At 45.5% G+C, this 22,982-nt stretch overlaps 1 protein-coding gene across 2 annotated transcripts in view; it reads left to right on the plus strand.

The window, feature by feature from the left end:
* The first annotated feature begins 1,021 nt into the window (after positions 1-1,021).
* LOC138511606 (E3 ubiquitin-protein ligase TRIM39-like) overlaps positions 1,022-22,982 on the plus strand; it is a 1,024,620-nt gene continuing 1,002,659 nt past the window's right edge. Inside the window, exon 1 of one of the 2 annotated variants that reach the window (XM_069627393.1) lies at positions 1,022-1,579. In XM_069627393.1, the coding sequence (XP_069483494.1) occupies positions 1,064-1,579 (516 nt within the window). In that variant the 5' untranslated portion in view covers positions 1,022-1,063. The remainder of the gene's footprint in view (positions 1,580-22,982) is intronic. The other variant, XM_069627392.1, reaches the window with a different exon arrangement.

Consider the following 22,982-nt stretch of genomic DNA (forward strand, 5'->3'; position numbering starts at 1 on the left):
CGCCTCAGGGAAGGGGCCAGGTTTACCTCGTTCAGGGGAACAGGTTGCATTTGTGTTTTGAGAGTTCCTCTGGCGCGAGGTAGGCTTTGCATTATAAGAACCTGGAAGTGGAAGAGGGTCAAGGGGTAAGGATAGGCAGCAAACACCTTTGTGGCATAAGTAATGTGAAGAGGAAGAGTAGGCGTAGGAGTAATGTGGAATACCAATGCATGATAGGCAGGGAGTGCCTTCATGGTGTAAGTACTGTGACGAGGAAAAATAGTAGTGGAAGTAACATTACCGGTAACAAATCTGATCAAGGAAGCAAGATTTTTAAGCCCAAAATATTAACATTTTACAACAATATGTTTTACTTTCTCCTGCCTAAAATTTATTTTGCTCCAGTGCAGTTTAAATTGATGGGAAGAAGCAACATTCTTATTCCTGGTGGAAATCTCCCTCCTAAGCGTTCTCAGTTGTTGGGTGGTATGACGCTGACTGATTTGCCTTGCTGAATGCCAAATGACACATCGATTGGATTCCAGAAATGCTCGTAGGATTAACTGTGTAGGCATTCACTCCATGCTTGCCTGACAATAGCAGTATGAAAGAAACATTACATTCTGTAAATGCAAAACCTCCTTTGTGAGAGTCAAAATAAGAACACACAGACAGTTTAAATGTTTTTGTCTTAAAATGAGGCATAGATTTGGATATTTGACTGGAACTTGTTTTGGCCTTTCTGGTGCAAATAGCGAATGGGCCCTAGTTCTTATCATTGAACAGAAAGTAACATTGAGGTGTATATTGTTTAAATGTGACAGTGGGAGCCCTGTGGACTTTGCTGCGTGTGCGACTTCCTGCAGGCAACCTCTGCTCACTGCAAAGGGAAGGCAGCCGACGCATTTTATTGCGACCTGGAAAAACCCCGGAGCTTTCGGAGACCCGGGGAAGAGCATGAAAACCCAGGATGCTTTGGGGCAAACCCGAAGGTTAGGCGGCTCTGAATAGCATATGTGACAGGGTGCTACAGAAAGCGCAGCACGCGCGGTTCTAATGACAGACAAACTAACCTTGCAGGTTTATGAGAGAAAGTGAAAGGGAAACGGTTCCTTTCAAGGGAACGCCGGCGCCTGTGACAGGTTTATTTCATACCTCCGTGTCCGACCTGAACACCCCTACCATGGCTGCAGGCACACCTAACCAAATCCTTCAGGATGAAGCCCGCTGTCCCATCTGTTTGGATTTCTTCACAGACCCTGTGATGACCGGCTGTGTGCACAACTTTTGCCGTGCCTGTATCACACAGTACTGGGAGTGCCAGGCAGACACATTCCCATGCCCCCAGTGCCGCAAACCCTTTGTTTCTAAGAAGCTCAAGCCCAACAGGCTGCTCGTGAGCGTGGTGGAAGCAGCCAAGCAGATGATGTCGGAGGCCAGGGTACCCCAGGACAGCAGCAACCTCTGTGAGGTGCACAAGGAAGAGTTGAAGCTCTACTGCCGTGACGACGAGAGAGCGATCTGCACGATCTGCGACCGCTCCAGGGACCACCGAGACCACCGTGTCATTCCCCTAGAGGAGGCGTCTGAGGACTACAAGGTAAGATTGGACGCACATTTTCTGGACAAAATGCTATGAGTAATTTATAAATGATTAAATTACATGCTTCATGTTTACAGGAAGATGTATACAATGAAGTGACTTCAATGGCTCCAGCTGATTCAACACAGCTCGAGAGAATAGGGGTCTATTGGCTCTGTTCGTTTTAAATCTGCTTGAGCTAGCAACAAGATGGCGTTCTTTATGCTTGTTTACTTTCACTGTTCAAGTCGTGTCAAATCGACATTTTGCGACTCGACTAATTCGAGCTGATTAAAACATCACTCTTCAGTATCTAAATTCCATTGTATTTGCCATACAGTGATGGTCCTCTCAATCCCTCCCACCCCCCTCCAGCGGCCATTTAGTCCGTTTTCTCTTTTTTCATACTTCACCATAATAAAAGATACTCTTAGATGAAATCATGTATGTTATTTGGCGTTACTCTCGCTACTATATAGTGGGCATCCTCCACCTCTCTGCTTTGGTATCCATTAAAAAGCATCAGGATGCTCATGCCTCAGACGTATGTTATGTGATGTTACTTTGCATTTACATAGCGCCTTATATACCATTGGTATGGTCTGAAGGCGCTGGTAGGTTGAACGCCCTTAGGAACCGAAGTTCAGGTCAGTAGAGAGAGTAGAGAGAGTCAAAAGTGCGTGTGAGCAGCTGGTGCGGTATTCGTGTAATAGTTGCTTCTTAGCGGTAGGTGTGTTGGTTAAGAGGTCAGTAGTATGTGTTCGTTCTGGCCGGATTATCCAGACCGATTGTGGCTGTGTTAGGCCTGAGTTGAACGCCTGGCTGGGGGGTGAGTAACCAGCGGTGTTTAGTTAGAGTGATAGGGAGTATGAGGCAGATGTTGGTATGAGAACAGTTATACCGAATAGTGTCATAGTATCTCTGTGTTCTAGTTGAATGGTGGTGTAAAGAAGAGAGTAAGCGTGGTGATGTGATATGGTGGGTTCCATGCTCATCAAACGTTCCATGCATTCCAAGCCATTCCATGTAAGTCGCGCAGTTCTATGCACTCCAGTTCGCTCCATGCACTCGAGTCTGCACCGCGCACTCCAGTCCGCTCCACGCACTCCAGTCTGCTCCATGCACTCCAATCCGTTTCATGTACTCCGATCCGTTCAGTGTATTTCAAAGTTGTTTTATGCACTCGATCCACGTATTTCACCTGTACCATTCACATGCTTCCCGGTAGCTTTCACATATTACACCAGTACTTTCCACATACTTAATTTGTTCTATCCATATATTTCACCCTTCCAGCCATATATTTCACCCTTCCATCCACATATTTCACCCGTTTCATCCACATATGTCACTCGTTCCATCCACATATGTCACCCGTTCAATCCACATACGTCACCCGTTCCATCAGCATATGTCACCCATTCCATCAACATACGTCACCTGTTCCATCAACATACGTCACCCGTTCCATCCACATACATCACTCGTTCTATCTACATACATCACCCATTCCGTCCACTCTAGGCACTCATCCGCTTTGCATGCTCTACGCATTCATTTGCTCTAAGCACTCATCCGCTCTACGCACTCATCCGCTCTATGCACTCACCCGCTCTACGCACTCACCCGCTCACATGCACCCCTCCGTTCTCACGCACCCCTCAGCTCTCACGGATTCATTCGCTCTTACGCACTCGTATACTCCATACACTCGTCTGCTCTATCCACTAATCTGTTCTACGCATTCATCCACTCTACACACTCCTCCGTTCTTACTAACTCCTCCGTTCTACACACTCCTTTGCTCTGCACACTCTCCCGCTCAGTGCACTGTTCCGCTCTGCGCACTCTTCCGCTCTGTGCACCTAGTACTCTTTGCGTATCTATCAAGACCTGCTCACACATTCATTCTGTGCACCCATCCGCTCCACTCACTCATCCGTTCCTGGCATTCATTTGCTCTATGCACTTGTTCTTCTCACGCACTCATCTGCTATATGCACTCATCTGCTCTACAAAGTGGTTCGCTCATACGCACTCATCCGCTCTATACACTCATCTGCTCAAAACACTTATCTGCTCTATTCACTCGTCTGCTCTATACACTTGTCCGCTCTATGCACTCATCCACTCTATTCACTTATCCGCTCTATATACTCGTCCACTCTGCACATTCATCAATTCTATGCACTCGTTCGTTCTCCACACTCCTCCGCACTTACGCACTCATCCGCCCTACACACTCGTCTGCTCTATACACTCATCCGCTCTACACTTGTCCGCTCAAAACACTTATCTGCTCTATACACTCGTCTGCTCTATACACTCGTCCGCTCAATACACTCATCCGCTCTATACACTCATCCGCTCTATATACTCGTCCACTCTGCACATTCATCAATTCTATGCACTCCTGCGTTCTACACACTCCTCCGCACTTACGCACTCATCCGCTCTACACACTCGTCCGCTCTACAGATTCATCCGTGCTACACCCTATCCGCTCAACACACTCATCCGCACAACATGAGGAAATAAACATATATCCTTCTCCAGTTTTATGTCCTTTTAGACAAGCATGATCATTTGTGCATGTTGTGCGGTGTTCTTGAAAGAACGCATGTCAATAATTGTTTCCTAAATCAATGTACCAAACAAAATATGCCTAGGTGCTCCTTCCAGTCCCCTCACCCTCTTCAGACTTGCTGGAATCATAATATATCCAAGTGGTATTTTTAAGGGCAACAATAGCACTCCATGACGAGGGTATAGGACACATTTTAACAAACATTGGCAAAGCCAGTTTTGTAGGTGGGAGGTAGGCATTTACCACACACTGCCATAATGGTACCACCTAGTCATAACATGGCAACAGCTGGAACATGGTGTGAGTACCTGGGCCTATGATAGAGATGCCTGGAAAATGCCTATCTAATAACTATACACAAGACAAAACTGTTGGCTTGTTTTCAATACACTGCCAGTGGAAGGACAGGTGCACTGCTTATTAATCAAGTGGCTGAAGGCACACTTGGTAAGGCATTTGTATTGACCCAGTAGCACATTTACACCTGCAATTAAGCCAATAAGTCTCAGAAAGAGCTCAGAACAAACACGGGAAGGCCAAAGTTTGATGTTACTGCTTGATAAAAATATCTCAAAAAGATCTCAGGAGGAGGTGTTTTGGGTAGGGTAGGGCTGCTACTGGATGCAAACCTTCACAACATCACCATGGAAAGACACCACCTCATCCTCTCCAAACTAGCTTTGGCCACCACCCTTTCTTCTGTCCAGGGAGCCTCCTTGTCACCTCTTCTCTAGAATCTCTACCTCAGCCCACTGCCGGCACTCATCCGGTCTCACAACCTCTCATGCTATAACTGTGCAGATGACAATCCGATCATTTTCAAGATCCCCAAAAACAGCAACATCCTCCAGACCCGACTTCTCCTCCTGTCTCTCTGAAATCGACCACTAGATGACAGCCAACCACCTTCTCCTCAACCCTGAAAAAACTGAAATACTACTATGCGGCAATACCACCCTCATCCCCCAACCAATACCCTCGCCCTGGGAGCTCCACCATCAGTTTCCGCCTCTGTAAAACATCAGAGATGCACAATGGACTCAGAGCTATCCCTCTCCTAACACATCAACTCGGTGTCTAGAGCATATAACGTCTACTTACGCATCCTAAGGCGAATCCTCCCTTAACTATCCCAACTATCCTACCGTCATTGACTTTCTGCTATAGTTGCCACTATTCTATCTCACTTAGACTATGCCAACTCCCTTTATCTATGTGTCCCATCACATCGGCTCAGGAAACTGCAACACCTTTAAAGCCATGTGCATCACTCAATGCACCCTTCACCACACTGGACCAGAGTTCCTCCAGGATAAGATCACTCGCTACCATCTGACCAGATCTCTCCGATCAAGCTCAGCACTCTTCTCATAATCCCACCCACAACTCCACCAGAATGGGAGGATCTGACTTCTCTATCCAAGCCCCCTTCATCTGGAACTCCCTTCCACTAAACATCCACCACAACAAACACTAAATCTCCTTCAGAAAAGACCTAAAAATGTGGCTATTTCCAGTAGTGTCCTGAAACATATAGTAGGAGTCCCCCCATCTCCATCACAACATCATCACTCAAGCCACAGCCACGTTCCTTTAAAACTAGTCGCCCTGCAAGGTGTTACATAACCCGAATTGGCCAGGACACTTCAATCCAACTAACAATGTCAGTTCAAAAACTCCTCAGGGACATGACTTGATACCCCAGGTGGTGCTGGCAATTATCGCTGTGGCCCGCCTCGCTAACTGGCAACCCCAGGTAGCACCGTCCGTTATTGCGGCTGCCACCTCAAAAGTTGGCAACCACAGACCACTATCCACACAACTCATTCATCCACATAGTAGGCTGTTGCTAATGTTGCTAATTCTTTAATTGCTAAGGGTATGTAATGTGTAACACTCAGTTGGATTGTTAAGGGTTGGAAATGTATTGCACATAGATGCTTTGTTAGGGATAGGAAGGGTGTTTAGATTTAGATGGACTGGTGGGGGGGGGGGTAGGAAATGTGTTACACCTAGCTGGTTTGTGAGGGATAGGACATGTGTTACACTTTGATGGATTGCTGGGGTTTGGAAAGGCATCACACTCAGATGGATTGTTGGGGGTGAAATGTATTACACTTAGATGGTTTGTGAGGTATAGGAAATGTGTTACACTTAGATGGACTGTTGGGGATAGGAAATGTGGTACACTTACATGGACTGCTCAGGGTGGGAACTGCCTAATCCTCTGCTGTATTTGGGGAGAAATGTGTTACACTTAGATGGAGTGTTGGGGGTAGAAAAGGCATCACACTTAGATGGATTGTTGGGGGTAGGAATGGTGTCACACTCAGATGGATTGGTGGGGGAAGGACATGTATTGCACTTAGATGGCTGTGAGGTATAGGAAATCTGTTTCACTTAGATGGACTGCAGGGGGTAGGAAATATGACACACTTAGGGCCTGATTCACAGATCAGTTTCCTATGAGATTGTGCCATTATAAAATGCTTCTGTGAATCAGGCCTATAGTTGGATTGTTGGGGTATGAAATGCATCCCACTCAAATGGACTGTTGAGGTAGGAAAGGTGTCGTACTCAGATGATATGATATGATATGATATGGCATTTGTAACGCGCCTATACACAAGTGTTTCATGATGAATTGTTGAAGGTAGGACATGTATTACGCTTATGCTGAGGAGAAAACCAGGTATGCCAGAGGTCTGGGGGATTGCTCCCGCGGGCCCAACAACCCTCTCACCAGAATAATGGAGGACTCAGCCAAGGGCAAGTCAAACTGTCGTTTATTACAAAAAAATGACAGGGATCATACGAGGCAATCAAAATTCTCCAGTACTTCTCCACTCCCCAAGACGCGCTCCACAGTTTTGTCCTCAAATGGCGTCATCACCTGGTCCCTCCCCCAATAAACCTATCCCCACTACTGACTGGGTGCACAGATTGGTACCACCTATAGCTAGCCCATATAGAGGTTATTCTACTGGCCCTAGCATATCAGGTTGCTGACCTGCTCCGTTCCCAATAAACAATATTACATTGTTGCAGTGTAGACTTACCAGTGGCCCTTGCCCTCTGACATCCACCCCTGGATCTCTGTCTCGTGATTGGCTAGATCCGGTCTCCCCAGGCCTGGGACCCAGTTCGGTTCTCAGCCCTCTGTGCACCTCTTCAAGGTGATGTGAAATGACTATGTGTGTCAATTGCATCTGGTAGTAGACCACCTTTGCCTATTAGAGTGAACTCCCCATTGCAACATTTGTTTCACTTCTCATCTGGGTTGCTGAGAACTGCTCATCTTCCCACCGCGGTTGAATGCCCATTGTCTAGTTCGGCTGCATCACGGGTTGTGTACCACAAAATTGAGCTCTTTGGGTCTGCATTTATGAGGATTTATTCTATTTTCCTGCAGCTGGCCCCTTGTTGCTTGGAGCTTGGAAAGTGCTTGTTTTATCTCTGTCCTTGGCTGTGTGCTCGGCCTTCCCGCTTCGTGCAGCCTGCGCCTGCTTTTCTGGGGTCCTGTAGCTGAGGCATTCTGTAATTTTCCTTAGACGTATAATGTGATTTCTACATGCTCATGCTCTGATGTGTTTTATATAAGTTAATCGTGCATGATCCTACCAGTCTCCATATATACTCCTGTAGTCCTATAGGATTCATTGCCATAAGCATCTGCAAGCTTGCTCAGGATCTCTTGTTACCTTGCGTTTCAGTGTTACTGCATTTGGCTAATGAGAAAAATAATGTAAGCTTTGACAGTATATATATATGTATCTGTCCTTTACCTATAGAACTGTGTAAGCATGTTCTTTGTGTATATGAGTGTGGGTTTGTGTAATTCTGTGCAGGGCTGCGTCATGGTGTCACTAGTGATGTCGGCCCATTGTTTTTTTGGCATTTAATCAATGCAGTCCATTATAGTATTTGGATCCACGATCTCCTTCGGGGTCGGATTCCCAGAATCTGGAAGGATTTGCACTGGATATGGCTGGAATGGCTGTCTGAGGGGATACCGCGCTGCACAAGTGCCAGTCAGTGGTGCGCTTGGGGTTTGTCCAAAAAATGAGTGACTTTGAGTGCTTTTAACTATTCAGCCCATCATGCTCATGGGGGTGAGGAGGGGCATTCCTGGGACCCTCTCTTCAGTCGTCCTCTGGTCGACCTGTCAACCACTCCTCCGTACCTTGTCACCTTCATTCTTGGTAGCCATATTTTTGTCACTCCTCAGAGATATCAATAGTAATTTGCATGATCGTCAAACTCCAGGTCATATAACTGCATTCTCCTTCTGAGTTGCACAATACCCATTTCCTCCCATACATCTTGTTGTCGAATGGGTTATTGAACATTACTATCTCAGTTGGTAACAGTGGGCATTCCTTTATACTTGTTCTCAAGTTATCTCTTTCTTCCACTATCTTGTCCTTTGCTTCTCCCATATTTACATCCATTATCACCTTCATTCCTCTCGACTTATCAGTAGTCTTGCAGCATTGAGTAATGCAGATCGTTATCACACAAACTCCCACTAGTACTAATATTAGTGCCCCTAGTTGTACTTTCTGTCCGTCCGCCAACCATGACGGCATTCATGACCACAGGTATGCTATGCAGCTTTGATCTTTTCCGGACCCTTTGGCTTCTTCCTCCATTTTGGCATGCATCTTCGACAGTCGTGACACTGCTTCCATCAGCGTGCCATTCTCTCCATCATTGGCAGGTACAAAAAATGTGCAACAGGAACCCCAAATTTTTGCGCACACTCCTCCTTCCTTTGCTGTGAGGAGGTCTAGGACATATCTGTTCTGCAGAGCCATCAACCTTACTGCTCAAAGCTCTTCTTTTATCGCATTGAAGCCATTTACTGTAGAGTTTATTGTCAACATTAGGTCCCACGTGGTTATTTGCAGCCATTTTGCGTTTTTATATGTCTGATCTGCTGGAACCACTGACGCGAAAAACATTTATGTCCTGCTAAATAACCTATGTTCAAGTGGTACATCATCTAGGGATGCTTTTGATTAGGAGGAGAAATCGTTGCTTCTCTTCACTCTACTCACTTCCACGGACCATTTCGTTTTTCCATTTTCTTTTTCTCTCAGGGACCTCTTCTTTCTTGTGTTAGTATCCATCTTTGGAAAGTCATCTATCTTTATGTCCTTCTGGGGCACTACCAGTGATGGCATATTGATGTGTACCAACCAGCAAAGTACTCCCCAGTTGGGTGGCAGCTATTTGTATACTTTGGACCCACACGCCCAGTAATGGTCCATCAGTCTTGATGTGCCGACCCTCATTGCTGGATGCTTTTCTGTGTACCTACACTCTATGTTATCTCCAACCCTCACTGATCCTTCATTCTTGTAACACAATGCTGATTTCTTCAGAGGTCCAGCTTCATTGTCTGCCCAGGTGAGCAATGTGGCACTTGCACCCATTCTTTCAGGCACTTGTCATTTTCTCCTTGTACTGTGTTCACTGGTGATTGTACTAGGGTGTGTGCTTTGCTTCCTACTACTCCATCTTTCCATCCTTCCTCTGTGTATACTTGGCCATACACGAGCATCTGTGGTCTTTCCCAACTTCCTGGTTCTCCGATTTCCTTCACCCCCTCTTCGGGCAGGGTAGTTTCTTCAGTATTATTGTTTTGTCTCTCCTTTCTGCTGGCCATCAGTTATGTATTTTATAGCTTGGTATAACTGACAATAATTGTTTATCATGTCAACAGTAATTATGTAACTGTGTTCATAGGGGAATGTTGTTTGGGACATCCATCTTAGGGTTGCTGTTTTCCCTTGGAATCGTCCTCGGGTTGTATCCATGGATAGTTACATGAGGCATTGTGCTCTTGCTGCTGGTATTTCAGTTGCTATGAACGTTCTGAAGGAACTCGTGGAACAGGGGATTAGTGAGCAGACATAACAGTTCTCCCCAGTGGTTTCCTTGACTACTTTAGTCATGTGTTTATACCACGTTATTAGACACTCGAGAGGTGTCGGTCAGATATAGGTCCACCCACCTTATGCCTGTGCAAGCACTGCGCTCACCCCTCCTTACCATGATTACAGTGCTCTCCTCTCCACCTGACATGGTCGTTCCACCTTCTCGGGTTGGGGTAATGTTAGTAGAGGATACAGCGGTTTCACTAGACATAAGAGATATTCGCTAAAAGATAAATGCCAGGCCCCCACTTTGGAATAAAAGACATGACAAAACAAGCATATTTTTAATTATTTCTCCCATTTATCTGTGCTGCTGGAGCCTTGTGCAGCTTGAAGATATCAGTTGCCCGCCTGAAATGCACTAAAACCGTGCATTAATAGATTTGTGTCGTATTAGTTTTTAAGTCCTGTGGATGATGTAGTCGGACATTGTAAATATAAATAGCTGTTCCCACACATTTCTAATTCTACGGTCTCTGAGTACTGCGAGGACAGGTGGGATTCCTCGTTCGAGTTGTGGGTAAGCTTCGGCCAAATATGCTATAAAAACGTGGTAGTACACACTTGGAGGACGTCCCCGGAATCTGTTGGATCTTATAATGAAGTGGGCAGATTGGCCTTGAAAAGTATCAGGTTGTGAATCGTTGGGCAGCATGAACAATTATGCAATAACACAGTCGCACTTTCTTGAATAATGTGTGTAGAGAGGAAAATAACAAACAGTATACCCTCACTCTGGATGTGTAGGAAGTCCTTAGCGTAACTCTGCTTCCCGTGACCGAGTAACCACTGGGTGTCCTCTACTCAGCAGTGCTGGTTCCAAATGATCACCTTCTTGTTCATGCTGATGATCATTGGCCCTGTCGATCTCGTTGCCAGGTGAGGCCACAGCTTTTTATGGCTTGACGTTGTTCATATGATTCCAGACGGTTTTCCCCTCAAGCCTCACTGCTTCCTCTCAGTCACTGCTTCTACAATGTGTGAACCAGTAAATCCGAGTGCGTCCCAATGCCGGGAGAAGTTGCGGAGGAGGACACTGTCCTCAAGGGATACAAGTGGCTGCTTAAGTATGTCCTCTGTGTGGTTGCCACCCTTGCTTGCCCCGTTGGCTTCAGAGCCTCCCTGGTGTCGTTGTATTTGGCGAGAAATAAAAGAGGCACTAGCAATCAAGAAAATAACATAATCATACATTTCTTGACCCAAAACATTTGCAGTGCAATGTACATCTATGATCGCCCTAGTGGGAGGAGCCAGGTGAAGTGGCATGTGCTGTCCTGTCACCACCTCATGTGGGGTTAAATGGTGGTCGGACCCTCGCTTGTTGCGCAATCTGAACAGGGCTAGAGGCAAACAATGTAGCACATTCTTATTGGTATTCTTTTTCGTTTTGACTATTGATTGTTTCAAATGGCCATTGAGGCGTTCACACATCACATTTGCTTGTGGGTGATAAGCACAAGAGAATTAGTGTTGGATGCCCAGCAACGTTGTGATGTGTTCGATCATCTTGTTTGCGAAGTGTGGGCCGTTGTCAGACCGCAGGACCTCACACATGCCTCATCGTGGGAACACTTCCCAGACCAGAATTCTCACCGCTCTGAGGGCATACAACCACTATCATGTAGCTGTACCCTTGGCAGACTTGGATCATGTCGATGTGGAGGTGTTGGAATGGACCAACTGGGCGAGGTATGGCTCTGCTCACAACTCTCAATGTATGTCCTGCAGTAAAGTGTTTGCAGGTCAGGCAGTTACTCATAAATTCAGCAACGCGTTCCACCAAATTAGGACAGAACCATGTTTCTCCAATATGGACGGCAAGTACCTCTTTCCCTGTGTGTGTTGGATAATGGAGCTGTACAGAGAACTTACGTGGCGACTGGAAGGAATATTTATGTTTGGGCCCCACCAAACAATCCCTCCTTATAAAAACCTTTGGTACAGCTAAGGTGTTTGGGCGGTCCTTTGTCATTTCAGGTTTGCACTTATTTGACTAATAAATGATTGTCTTAACATTGAATGGGCCTCATTACGATGTTGGAGGTAACCATGGCGCTATTAGCACCATGGCTGCCTCCAAATCCTTACCGACTCCGCCCTGGTGAATGGAGCTATTACCGCCCCATTCCAAGGTGGGCGGGGGCGGTAATACCCCATTCACCATGGCCCTTCCCCATTCCCATTGAGCCCCGATAGGGCTCAATGGGAATGGGGAAGGCACTAATAACGGTACCGCAAATTACGGTACCGTTATTAGCTCCAAAGTCCCTTTGCGGGTCCCGTCCTTAATGCCTGGTAAAACCAGGCATTAAGAGAGGACCCGCAAAGGTAACTCGTAGTAGGGCGGTAAGGGATTACCGGCACCGGTGCCCTTACCGATGCCGGTAATCCCTTACCGCCCACCTCATAATGACCACCAATGAGTATTACTATTTCGAGTGTACATCTCTTCCATTTACTCAAGAAACAATCCTTTGTTCTTGCCACACAACTTTTGTTAGAAAAAATATAAATCTTTTATTTACCTTTAAGAAAATATTGGTACTTTATATTTACACAGTTGAATTGATTGTTGGCTTTAAAGTGCTTATATGATATTATTCCCAACATAAAAACATCTTATTCTCTCTTTTTTCCTTTTTATATTTGAAAGAGAACAATTAACAATAAAAGTATTAGTTATACATTTGTTTATGTTTCAAACATAACATCTATTCTGTCATTCATTCCATTCGACCCAATATGTTTCTTTCCACTTCATCTATTGTTGTGTTCTTTGCATATCTCATATCATGGGCTTTATCGGCAACCATGTGTTCTCATACATCAACTTTCGTTTTATTGTTTATTGGATGTTTGAATTTTTCTTATCATTTTCTTTGTTGGTTTCTCAACAATGAGGTATTCAATTGCTGCTCTAAACTTCCGTTCAGACCGGGATTGGTAGAGCCATAACGCGACCGGTGACGGAACCCGAGAACGCAGAACAAATATGTGTATGGACGAGGAGCATGTGTTTCAACAGACACATGACAACGGCGGGAATGAGCGCCAGAGAAAGCAGATAAAGAATTGACTTTAACTAAAAAACAAGAAAGTAAAGAACCTCGAGATTTCAACTTCCGGGGGCATCTAAAAGGCAAAAGAGATAAGGAGACCGAGCACAAACAATCTGCAATAGGCAAAGAACACAACAATAGATTAGAAATCTTCTAAATTTAGATCAGTAAAGATTAATGACGGTTGGTAGAGTGCATGCCCCATTTTTTCTTGAGTAAATGGAAGAGATGTACATTCGAAATAGCAATACTCATTGAATGTTAAGACAATCATTTATTAGTCAAGTGCGAACCTGAAACAGCAAAGGACCGCCCAAACACCTTAGCTTTACCCAAAGGATAATGGAGCTGTGCCAGTGCTGTGTGCAACAATGTGAGTGGAATAACCAGGTTCCCTGTGTTATTTTGCCTCCATAGGGCCTCTGTTGGAGACACTGCTCAACCCCTCCTAATCCACAGGTCCTTCTCCTCCCTGGGTGCATCTCCCTGCAGCTCCATTATTTGTGTTGCTGGCAATGCATTGTACCCCTCCTTAAGTATCATTGTCCTTGCATAGTCACAGGCATGTGACGAGGCCTCAGTTTCCAGGAGCTCTACAAAATATGCAGCGCATTTTGCTCATGCGTCTGCTGCTTCATTTCCCCTTGAGACCAGGTCCTGCCCTCATGTGTGTTCTTGGCATTCCACTATTGCTAGTTTGTCAGGATAATGTATGATGTCCATGAGACTGCCCAATAGGAGTGCATGCTGCACTGGTGATCCTTCTGCCTGCCTGAAACCCCTCCTCATCCATCGTGACAGTACTGAATGTACTTTGGATGTCACGTAGGCTGAATCTGAGTGCATCATCACCTCCCTTTATTCTGCTGTGCTCCAATGCCGATATTAAGGCCACTAGTTCTTCTGCCTGCGCTGAATAATGTGATGGCAATCATGCACTAACCACTTCTTCACTGGTTCCATCCTCCTTTAGCCTCACCACTGCTGTCACTGTATGTCTGACCCCATCTGCCTGGTCAATTGCTGATGACCCGTCAATGTGAAGCATGTCTCCCCCCTTAAGCGTGTCCTTCTGTACCTTGCGAGTGTCACTGAATTCCTGTAAGCTTGCTGTGCAGTCATGTGCGTAGTCACCTTCTTGTAATAGGTCGGCGAGGAAGGTCTCTGGATTGACAAGTCTGCACCTCCCTACCTTGAGAGCTGGATTTGATAGTAACACCTCGTACCCTGATGCTCTTTGTGCTGTCAGTGTTCTCTTTGGTCTTTCCAGTATTTCGAAGAGGGCATGCTCCACGTAAAGAATGGTGCTGCACCCCATAGTAATTCTAGCTGACTCGTCCACTGCGAATGCGGCTGCAGCCAAATCTTGTTAGCATGGATAATGTCCTCTCATTACAGGCTCTAGCTTCCCACTGTAGTATGCTAGTGGCTTGTGCCCCAAGCTTGTCTTCTGGGTCAGTACTGCTATCATCACTACCCCATCGGAGTGTGAGAACAAACAGAATTCCTTTTTATAGTCTGGGATCACTAACACTGGGGCTGTGCATATCTCTTGCTTCAGCTCATTGAATGCCTCACTCATTTCTATTGTCCATCCTATTATCTTGGCCACCTTGTGTGCTTCCTTCAGTGCACTCAGTAGAGGCCTGATGTGAATGCAGTAGTCAAAGACCCATGCCCTACAGTAATTGCTTAACCCCAATAACTGCTGCATTTCTCTAACTATTGGGGGTTTTGCTGTCCTGTGTATTGCCTCTGACCTCTCTGGCGTCACCTGTCAGCCATTTTGGGAGATCATCTGTCCAATGTATATCACTTCTTTCAGACAATGCTGTAGTTTGGCCTTGTCCACCTTGTATCCTCTGTCAGCTAACACTGTCAGCAAGTGCACTGAGTAATTTCCATACTTTTCTTTTGTCATGCTGCAGATCAATATGTCATCTACATACTGTATGAACATGCTCTCCATCTGTAAATTGCCTAGGTCCATCTGAAGGACCCTATTGAATATGGAGGGTGATTCACAGTACCCTTGAGGAAGTTTCATATGTTTCTTATTTTTATTTCTATATAAAATGGAAGTCAAGTCTTGTGAGTCTGGGTGTAGTGGTATAAAGAAGAAAGCATTCTTCGAGTCTATGACGGTGAAACAGGCAGCTTCCGCTGGGATGCTGCACAAAATTGGCGCTGGATTCAGAACTAAAGGATATTCTGCTTCTACAATATGATTAAGAGGGCACAAGTGCTGTATAAAATGCCATGCCACTTCTGTTCCTTTCTTAACAGGGTACACAGCCGTGTTGCCTGGTGATACTGATGTCACGAGAATGACTTGCTTCACCAATGCTGCAATTTTCTCATAGATGCCCTCGTATGCCTCACTTCAAAGTGGTATTGTTTGACTCGTGGTTAAATCACTCCTTTCTTCAGCTTGATTCACACCCCTGACCACCTTCAGGAGCCCCACATCATAGGGACTGGTGGTCCATAAGATGCTGGGTACCTTGGGCATATCCCCCTCAAGAAAGGTTAGCTGTGCCTTCAGCGCCATCGCCATTCTCTGTGGCACCTCTCTGTAATGTATCCTCACCCAATATGTGATGCTAATTTCAAACACTATCTCATGGTCTGATCTGTTGTCCCTGAATAGTTATTTGTCTGTCACTGTGGTCAACTTGTATCCTTCAGCTACAGCAATCACTGCTTGCCATGGTCATCGCGTGCTATCTGTCCCATGCACTGCTATCCACTCGTCTCCCACAATCACTGCCTCCAATTCTAGTGGCACTATTGTCCCTTCTGCTTCATCCAATGGTATCTCTGGTCTGAACAAGCACCCATTTGGAAGGCGCCACATCTTCCATTGGATCCCTGGGAGCCATGCTATTGCAATCTCTGTCCCATATTGGAACAGCTTCGAGTCCACTGGCACCCCCCTCTAATAATAATAATAATAATAATAATAATAATAATAATAATAATAATAATAATAATAATTTACACCCACAATAGGCATGAATGATTTCTCATACATTGAGAAATGTATCCCTGGTGTGGAGCACACTATTCCCTTGTCCGTGAATGAAATGGTCATGTTAAGTCTGCTCATAATGTCCCTCCCCTGTATGTTTATAGGTGTCTGTTGGGAGTAAAGTAGGGGCATGGATAGATAATGTTCCCCTATAGAAAATGAAATATTGTCTGTGAAAGGACCTACTTCCATATCCCTGGAAAATCCTTGAGTATTCATGGCATTCTCCTGACAGCCTATATCTCCCCTCCCGGATGCAATATTTTTTTTTAAATTTTTTATTTTTTTATTTTTATTGGGTTTTGTGTTAACCCTTTAAAAAACAGAAAGAACAGACATAAGCCAAGCCTTAACATTCATCTCTAATCAGTGCCAGCCCTCATCTCCCCATCTGTTTCCCCTAACGTGAGCACGGGTAAGCATCGCAGCGACCCAACGATCGTGTCCACCGAGACATCATGTAGATGATCTTTTATAATACAGAGAAAAGAGACCAATGCGTATAGCATTGCTCTGTTTGATCCATCGAACATGGCTCTCCACCAATCATCTCGGGTGAGGCACTGAAAGTTCATTGTTATTGGACTAAAGATGTTAACTCTTTTGGACTCAAACACAGGGCACGTTAGGATTAGATGTTTCAGAGTTTCTTTTGGGGAGGCACGAAAACGACAGGTCAAGTCCACATCCGAAGATTGTGACCAGTAGCAGAGGCGTTCTTTAGTTGTCATGACATTCAGTCTAAAATGGAGATAAAGGGCCCGAGCCCATTGGTCGGGAAAACGGGCCAAATACAGGGGTACACATCCATATGCCCTTGCCTCGGCCGGCGCTTCGAGCATAGACCTTGATTTGGCTCGTTTGTCACAGGTCTGGATCCAGTCATTTCTCCAGATCTTTAGTTTTGCCGCATCTGGATTTTCAAGAAGCAGTTGCATCGTGATGTCGTACGTGTTAAGCACGTCAAGGCATAGCTTGTGCCATTGAAATACGATTGTAGGGTCCTTGGCATACTGTAAGTTGTGTAAAATATCCATCTGGGGCAGTGTACTCTTCATGTTTAGTTTCCTGAAGATGCTTAGGAGGTTCCAGGCAACTCTCGCTTGCAAAGATATGTATCCAAGCTCATATCTAATGCACACTGTGGCGGTGCCCTTGGGAAGATGGAGGACCCTGGACCAGAAGATGTTTTCTAAGGAGTTCCACACCTCAGAACCGCACCCAAAGGCATTTTCGCCAGCGTATATCAGAGACGGTGCCACCTTCTGCTGGAAGAAAGTTAACGTTGGTCTTAAACTAAATTTACCAAACTTTTTGTTGATTAGGACTGCTTGGCATGCCAGTTGACGGCATTTTTTCTTAGCTGAATCAACCCAGGGTGCATCGTTTATGCTAGCACTTATCTGCATGCCTAGGTATCTTGTGTTAAGCACACGCCCAATGGGTTCTTTGTTCACATACCAATTAAGTTTCTGCCGAAGCATATTGGATCCATGGAGTCTTTCAAGGACCATAACTTCGCATTTCCCTCTGTTGATAACCAGCCCGTTCTCTGTTAGATATTTCTCCACGGCTGTCAATTTCCGCTGTAGACCTATAGGGGTTAAGTCTATCAGTATGATGTCATCTGCGTAGACTAAATAGTCCACGTGTGAGCCGTGGAGTTTTGGCGGGAAAGTACGCAGACCACAGAATACGTTCTTAATGTCGGATATGAACAGGTTGAAAAGGATTGCCGCAAGTGGGCATCCTTGCTTGACACCTCGAAAGGTGTCAATTGATGAAGAGAGGTTGCCCTTTTGATCTAGGCGAACTCTGATGTTCGTGTCCGTATGAAGATCATGGATAGCGGCTAACAAACTTGCAGGGCAATTCCATTTAATCAGTTTAGACCAAAGCAGTTCTCTATTAATGGTGTCAAATGCCTGGGACAAGTCCACGAGGGCGAGATAAATCTTGGAATTAGATCTTAGGGCTTCCATTTTCAATAGGTTTAGTGTTAGGAGGTTGATACCACAGCCCAAACCTTTGACGAAACCAGTTTGTCTAGGGTCCATCTGGTTGCAGCTTGTTAACCATTCCGTCAGTTTTTGTTGAAGCAGAGTAGCATAAACTTTGCCCAATACATCGAGTAGAGCAATTGGTCTGTAGTTCTTCGGATTGTGGCGATCGCCTTTTTTGAAAATCGGTATAATCACTGCCGATTTCCAGGACTTGGGAGTCTTACAGTTATTGACAATCCTTTTAAACAGCAACTCGCAGAAGGAGGTCCATAGTTCAGGTTGGAGCTTAAGTGTAAAATTCGTTAGGCCATCAGGGCCAGGGGCTCTTGAGTTGTTCAAGTTCTTAATGACTCTCAGTATATCGTCATGGTCGAAAACCATGTCCCAATGTGGCAGTGCAGGTGGTCTCCAAGCAGCAACCTCATTGTTGTTACAGTAGAGGTTTGCGTAGAAGGAGACCCATTCGGCCTCAGCGACCAAGTTAGCTTGGAGAGCATGTTGAGGAGCAAGATTGTCATTTATCAGTCTCCAGTATTCAGCGGTGTTTGAGCTCTTCATTTTTGATAACATTAGCTCTGCATCATTCTGCAGCATAATACCTTTGTGGGACTTAAGCCAGTTCTTATAGCGTTGTTTGAATTTTTTAACGTTTCCGTTGGCAACGCTGGGGGTTTGTTTGCGGGCCGATCTTATCTGCCAGCGTAGAAGTCGTTTCCGTTTTTGCACCTCAAGGTCAAATTTGTGCTTCGATTGGAACAGACTGTTGCCCATGTGGATCCTGTTTTCACGGTATTGAGTTAAAAGGTGATCATATTCCGTGACATCAGAGGTCTGAAGGCCCATCAGGATCTTGCTTGTCTCATTACAATCTAGGTTTAAGCGGATCCTACCAGTTCCTGTTCTAATAGGAAAGGCCCACAAGTCTCGAGGATTTTCGACTGTTTCCATGAATGTCAAGACCACCATGTCATGATCGCTGTGCTGCATTGTTTGGACAGACAGACTAGTCGTTCTCATGTGGATCCTACTGGATACAAATATGTAGTCCAAGGTTGAGTTAAGGTCGCCTCGGCGCCAAGTAGGAGCAGCTGGAATGTCTCCCATCGTTTGACCATTCAGCATCATCAGGTCACGTAACTTCATTTCCAGACACCATTGGGTTGCCGGAAGGAATTCTGAGTTCTTTACAGTCTTCTTGTAGCCTGATTCATTCGAGTGATCAAAGCAGTCAATATTAAGATCTCCACAGACTATCAACTCATTTGCGGGGCCAGCTTCCATATACTCGTCCAAGGACTTCGTGACTTCATCTATGAAGTTTGTGGTTCCACTCACTGCGTGGTTCCAGTAGAGATTAAAAATGCAGATCTTAGTTGTAGCTCCAGCGGGTGTGCTTCCCACCCCGACCGTAGTCACCTGAATATATGGGGAGATGCTTATTGAATTTAGAATCCGAAGACCTGAGTTGATCCTGGCAGCTACAAGTAGACCTGCCATCGGTCTCCCTCTATTCTGTTTGAGCGCCGGTGTATGGGCAATTTCAAAACCCTCCAAGATGGGTTTTTCACAGAGCCATGTCTCTTGTAGGCAGATAATGTCCAAATCATGGGCCCAGGTGGTGTTAAACAGGTGAGTGAACCCTCTTGTGTTCCAGGAGCCCAAGTTGAGTTTTTTTTTGGTGTTATGGTTCTTGGGGGCCTGGCGTTAACAAGACATGGTGTTATTTAGGGTTTCAGCAACCCAGGCCCAATCGTTCCCTTGCGTCATGGATGATGCTTCAGACACTGGCCGGTCTTCAGTTCGATGTGTTTGGCTGACTCCTTGGATTGTAATCTTGATGTTGTTTTGGCTAGGTAGCTCATTCATAGGCTTCCAAGGTTTCTGTGTCAGGGAAACGGGTCTTGACTGGAGAGCCGCAATAGCCCGTTCACTTGGGCACTTTGGAGGAATTTTATCGTCCCTACCAGCTTCCATCTGGTTTGCGGCTTCATTTAGGGTCTCTGTTGAGGCCCTTATTGGAGCTAGTGAGATATCAAACCCTAGCGACATTAACGCAGGTCCAGCTTGGAGCAAAGTGTCAGCTATAATTTTTGACTGAACGTGTAGAATAACTGCGTCATTTTTGGTTTCCTCGAGGAATTCTACAATTTTCAGGTCACTTGATTCAATTGCCCGAAGGCTTGGGATCAGATGACATAGCCATAGCACATTGTGTCGATTCAGTATCAAGTCATCATCCGAATCGATCCGTTCCAAGAGTACGTGTTGATAAGAAGACTCATTCTTCCAATGTTTACTCTTATAATGTTCGTTTGTTGTGTGCTTTTTTAATGTAGGATTTTCTTGCGGCACATTTAGGTCCTTGAAATACAGTGATTTAGTTTGGGTCGAGTCCTGTACTTTCGGACCTAACAGATCAGTCTTAAGGGCTTTGGGTAGTTGTGGATTGATACAGGGGATAGGAGAAGCTTGAGTTTCTGTATCTTTCATTTTGGAAAAGCCCTTATTAAGCTGGCTGCAAGTCTTGCGTCGTTTCTCCTCGAGCGTCATGAAGGATTTAGAACAGAAGTTCATATCGTCTACAGAGGTGAAGATTGGCCCAGTTGCTTCGCATATAGTTATGATTCTAGGGGTTTTTCGAGCCGGCACTTTTGACGGAGAGGAATTATTGTCAGCCAAATTTAGTCCAATATCGGGCCGGTTATTTATTGTAGGGCAGACAACATTCGAGAGAACAGCGGCGTTATCTCTTTGTCTGGAGACGTCCAAGGGGGTAACTGACAACAGGTTGTGCTCCACAGACCCATCCGCTATGTCGGCTACTTGTTCGTCGTGAACCGACAAATTTAACAGCTCCTCCGATATGCAACATAAGTCAATTATAGGTTCAGTGACCGGATCTAGGTCGGTGTCAATGTCGTTTGGTTGAGGTGCATACACATCTTGTTTCTCCTTTGAAGTTGTTTTGTTGACAATTACGTTCAGAGTTTTTAAATTACGCAAGAATTTCCTGGAATCATTACCTCGATTCTTTTTTTTCATTGAGATGTTTTTTGGTTTTTTGTGTTCGTTGCCTCTGTTGGTTCCAGTCTTCAGGCCAGTGCTGGGCCCTCTTGTAGGGTGTTTAAATATGTCGAAGACTGCAGCGGCAGCATCATTTCCAGATTTTAGTGTGTCAACCGACACCTCTTTAGCAGGAGCATGGCCAAGAATTAGATTTGAACAAGCAGCCACTTGAGTGTCGTGGAGGGCCGAGTTCTCTGCATCCTGAGTTTCCAGGCAGATGGCCTGGGAGTTGGTCAGCGCGAGTGTAGTCAGATCAGTAGCAGCGGAGGCTAACTCAACCGTTTGCGGGCCTGTAGCACATGGATTGAGTATCAACAGCGATTGCTCCTGATCATCTTCGAGTGTAACCTTTTCAGTCCAAGCTACCTTGTCTACACATCTGTCACACTCGAAAGTGGTAGCTTCTGCAATCTGGGCACACGTGGCTATTGGTATCCGAAGGGGTGGGTATACTGCATGGTTATTTGGAGTTCGAGAGGTCTGTACATTTCTGTCTTCACGAGCTTCGTTATGGTCAAGATTATCTGCTTTTTGTTGAAAGAGGTGTAATGCCTGTTTAGCCACTTCTGCCAATAATTTTCTGTCTAATAGTGCGTTTTTGTTACTGTCTATTAGAGCATTGAGTGCCGTTTCCACCTGTTTATTGGTATGTAAGGATGTATCCATTAGAGTCGTTTGAGAGTTATCCAGATTAGCAATCTTCGCATTTAGACCACTAATTGAAGCTAGTAAGTCTTTCATGGTGTCGTTTATGTGTTCATACATTTTTAGGAAAGGAGCCAAAGCAATTGTGGTTGATGACATTATGAGAGATTGAAGCTCTTGCATGTTTGGTGTATGGCATGCATTGCCGGTGCTGTCCATTATATGGCCTTTAGATCGCCTTTTGCCCACTGGGAGGCGTCTAATCTTGGGAAAGGGGCGCTCCATTATAGATGAGTCCGATGAGGATGAAGATGAATCTGTCTTGTCTTCAGATTGGTAGCTCACGCTTGAGGGTCCATGCATACGTTGATGGAGGTTAAGCGATGCGCCATTTTGCGATATGATGAGGTCAGCCCCTTTCGCAAAAGCAGTTTTCTTTTGTGAGCATAAAATGCTCGATAAGAGACTCGAACGGCCACGTCTGCTTTCGTTCAAGTTGGTTGTAACAGAATTCTTCTGTGAGCATAAAATGCTTGGTGAGAGACTCAAGCGTCCGCTTCTGCTCTCGATCAGGTTGGTCGTAGGAGGGCTCATGGGGGAGCTTTTGGCCAACAGCTCCGATGGGAGCACACTAGGCACGGCATTAGTCGGAACTCTCGTTGGGGCTATATCAGCCGGCGTGGGGTGTTTTGTGGCCAGAGTATTTGATCTACTTTTATTCAGGTGCTTGAGGTCCATCAAGAGCTTATTAACAACTTCCAAGGAGTTTCTGCGGTTGGGTAGATCTTTTTCTTGCAGAGTCGGCATCGTCTCTCCCTGAGCATTTGTAAGGGAGTCACAGAAGTCACGGGTAAAGGATTGTAAGACCGGGTTTGAGGCCGGTTTAGTCACTTCGTTAAATGTGAACACTGTATCAGAAGAAATACCTTCGTGCAGCGTATTTAGTGGCGACGCCGGGGAAGGTAGCAACTTCTCGTGTGCACTGTAGAATCGTGGGCGTGGAGAATCATTAGTTGGTTCTTTCTGTGTTAAGACACCTGCTGCATCGCAGTCACCAGTGGTTATTTGGAGCACCTGGGCACCAAACC

The sequence above is a fragment of the Ambystoma mexicanum genome, chromosome 6p (assembly GCF_040938575.1).
Source record: "Ambystoma mexicanum isolate Mex_15411 chromosome 6p, UKY_AmexF1_1, whole genome shotgun sequence".
NCBI classification, from domain to species: domain Eukaryota; kingdom Metazoa; phylum Chordata; class Amphibia; order Caudata; family Ambystomatidae; genus Ambystoma; species Ambystoma mexicanum.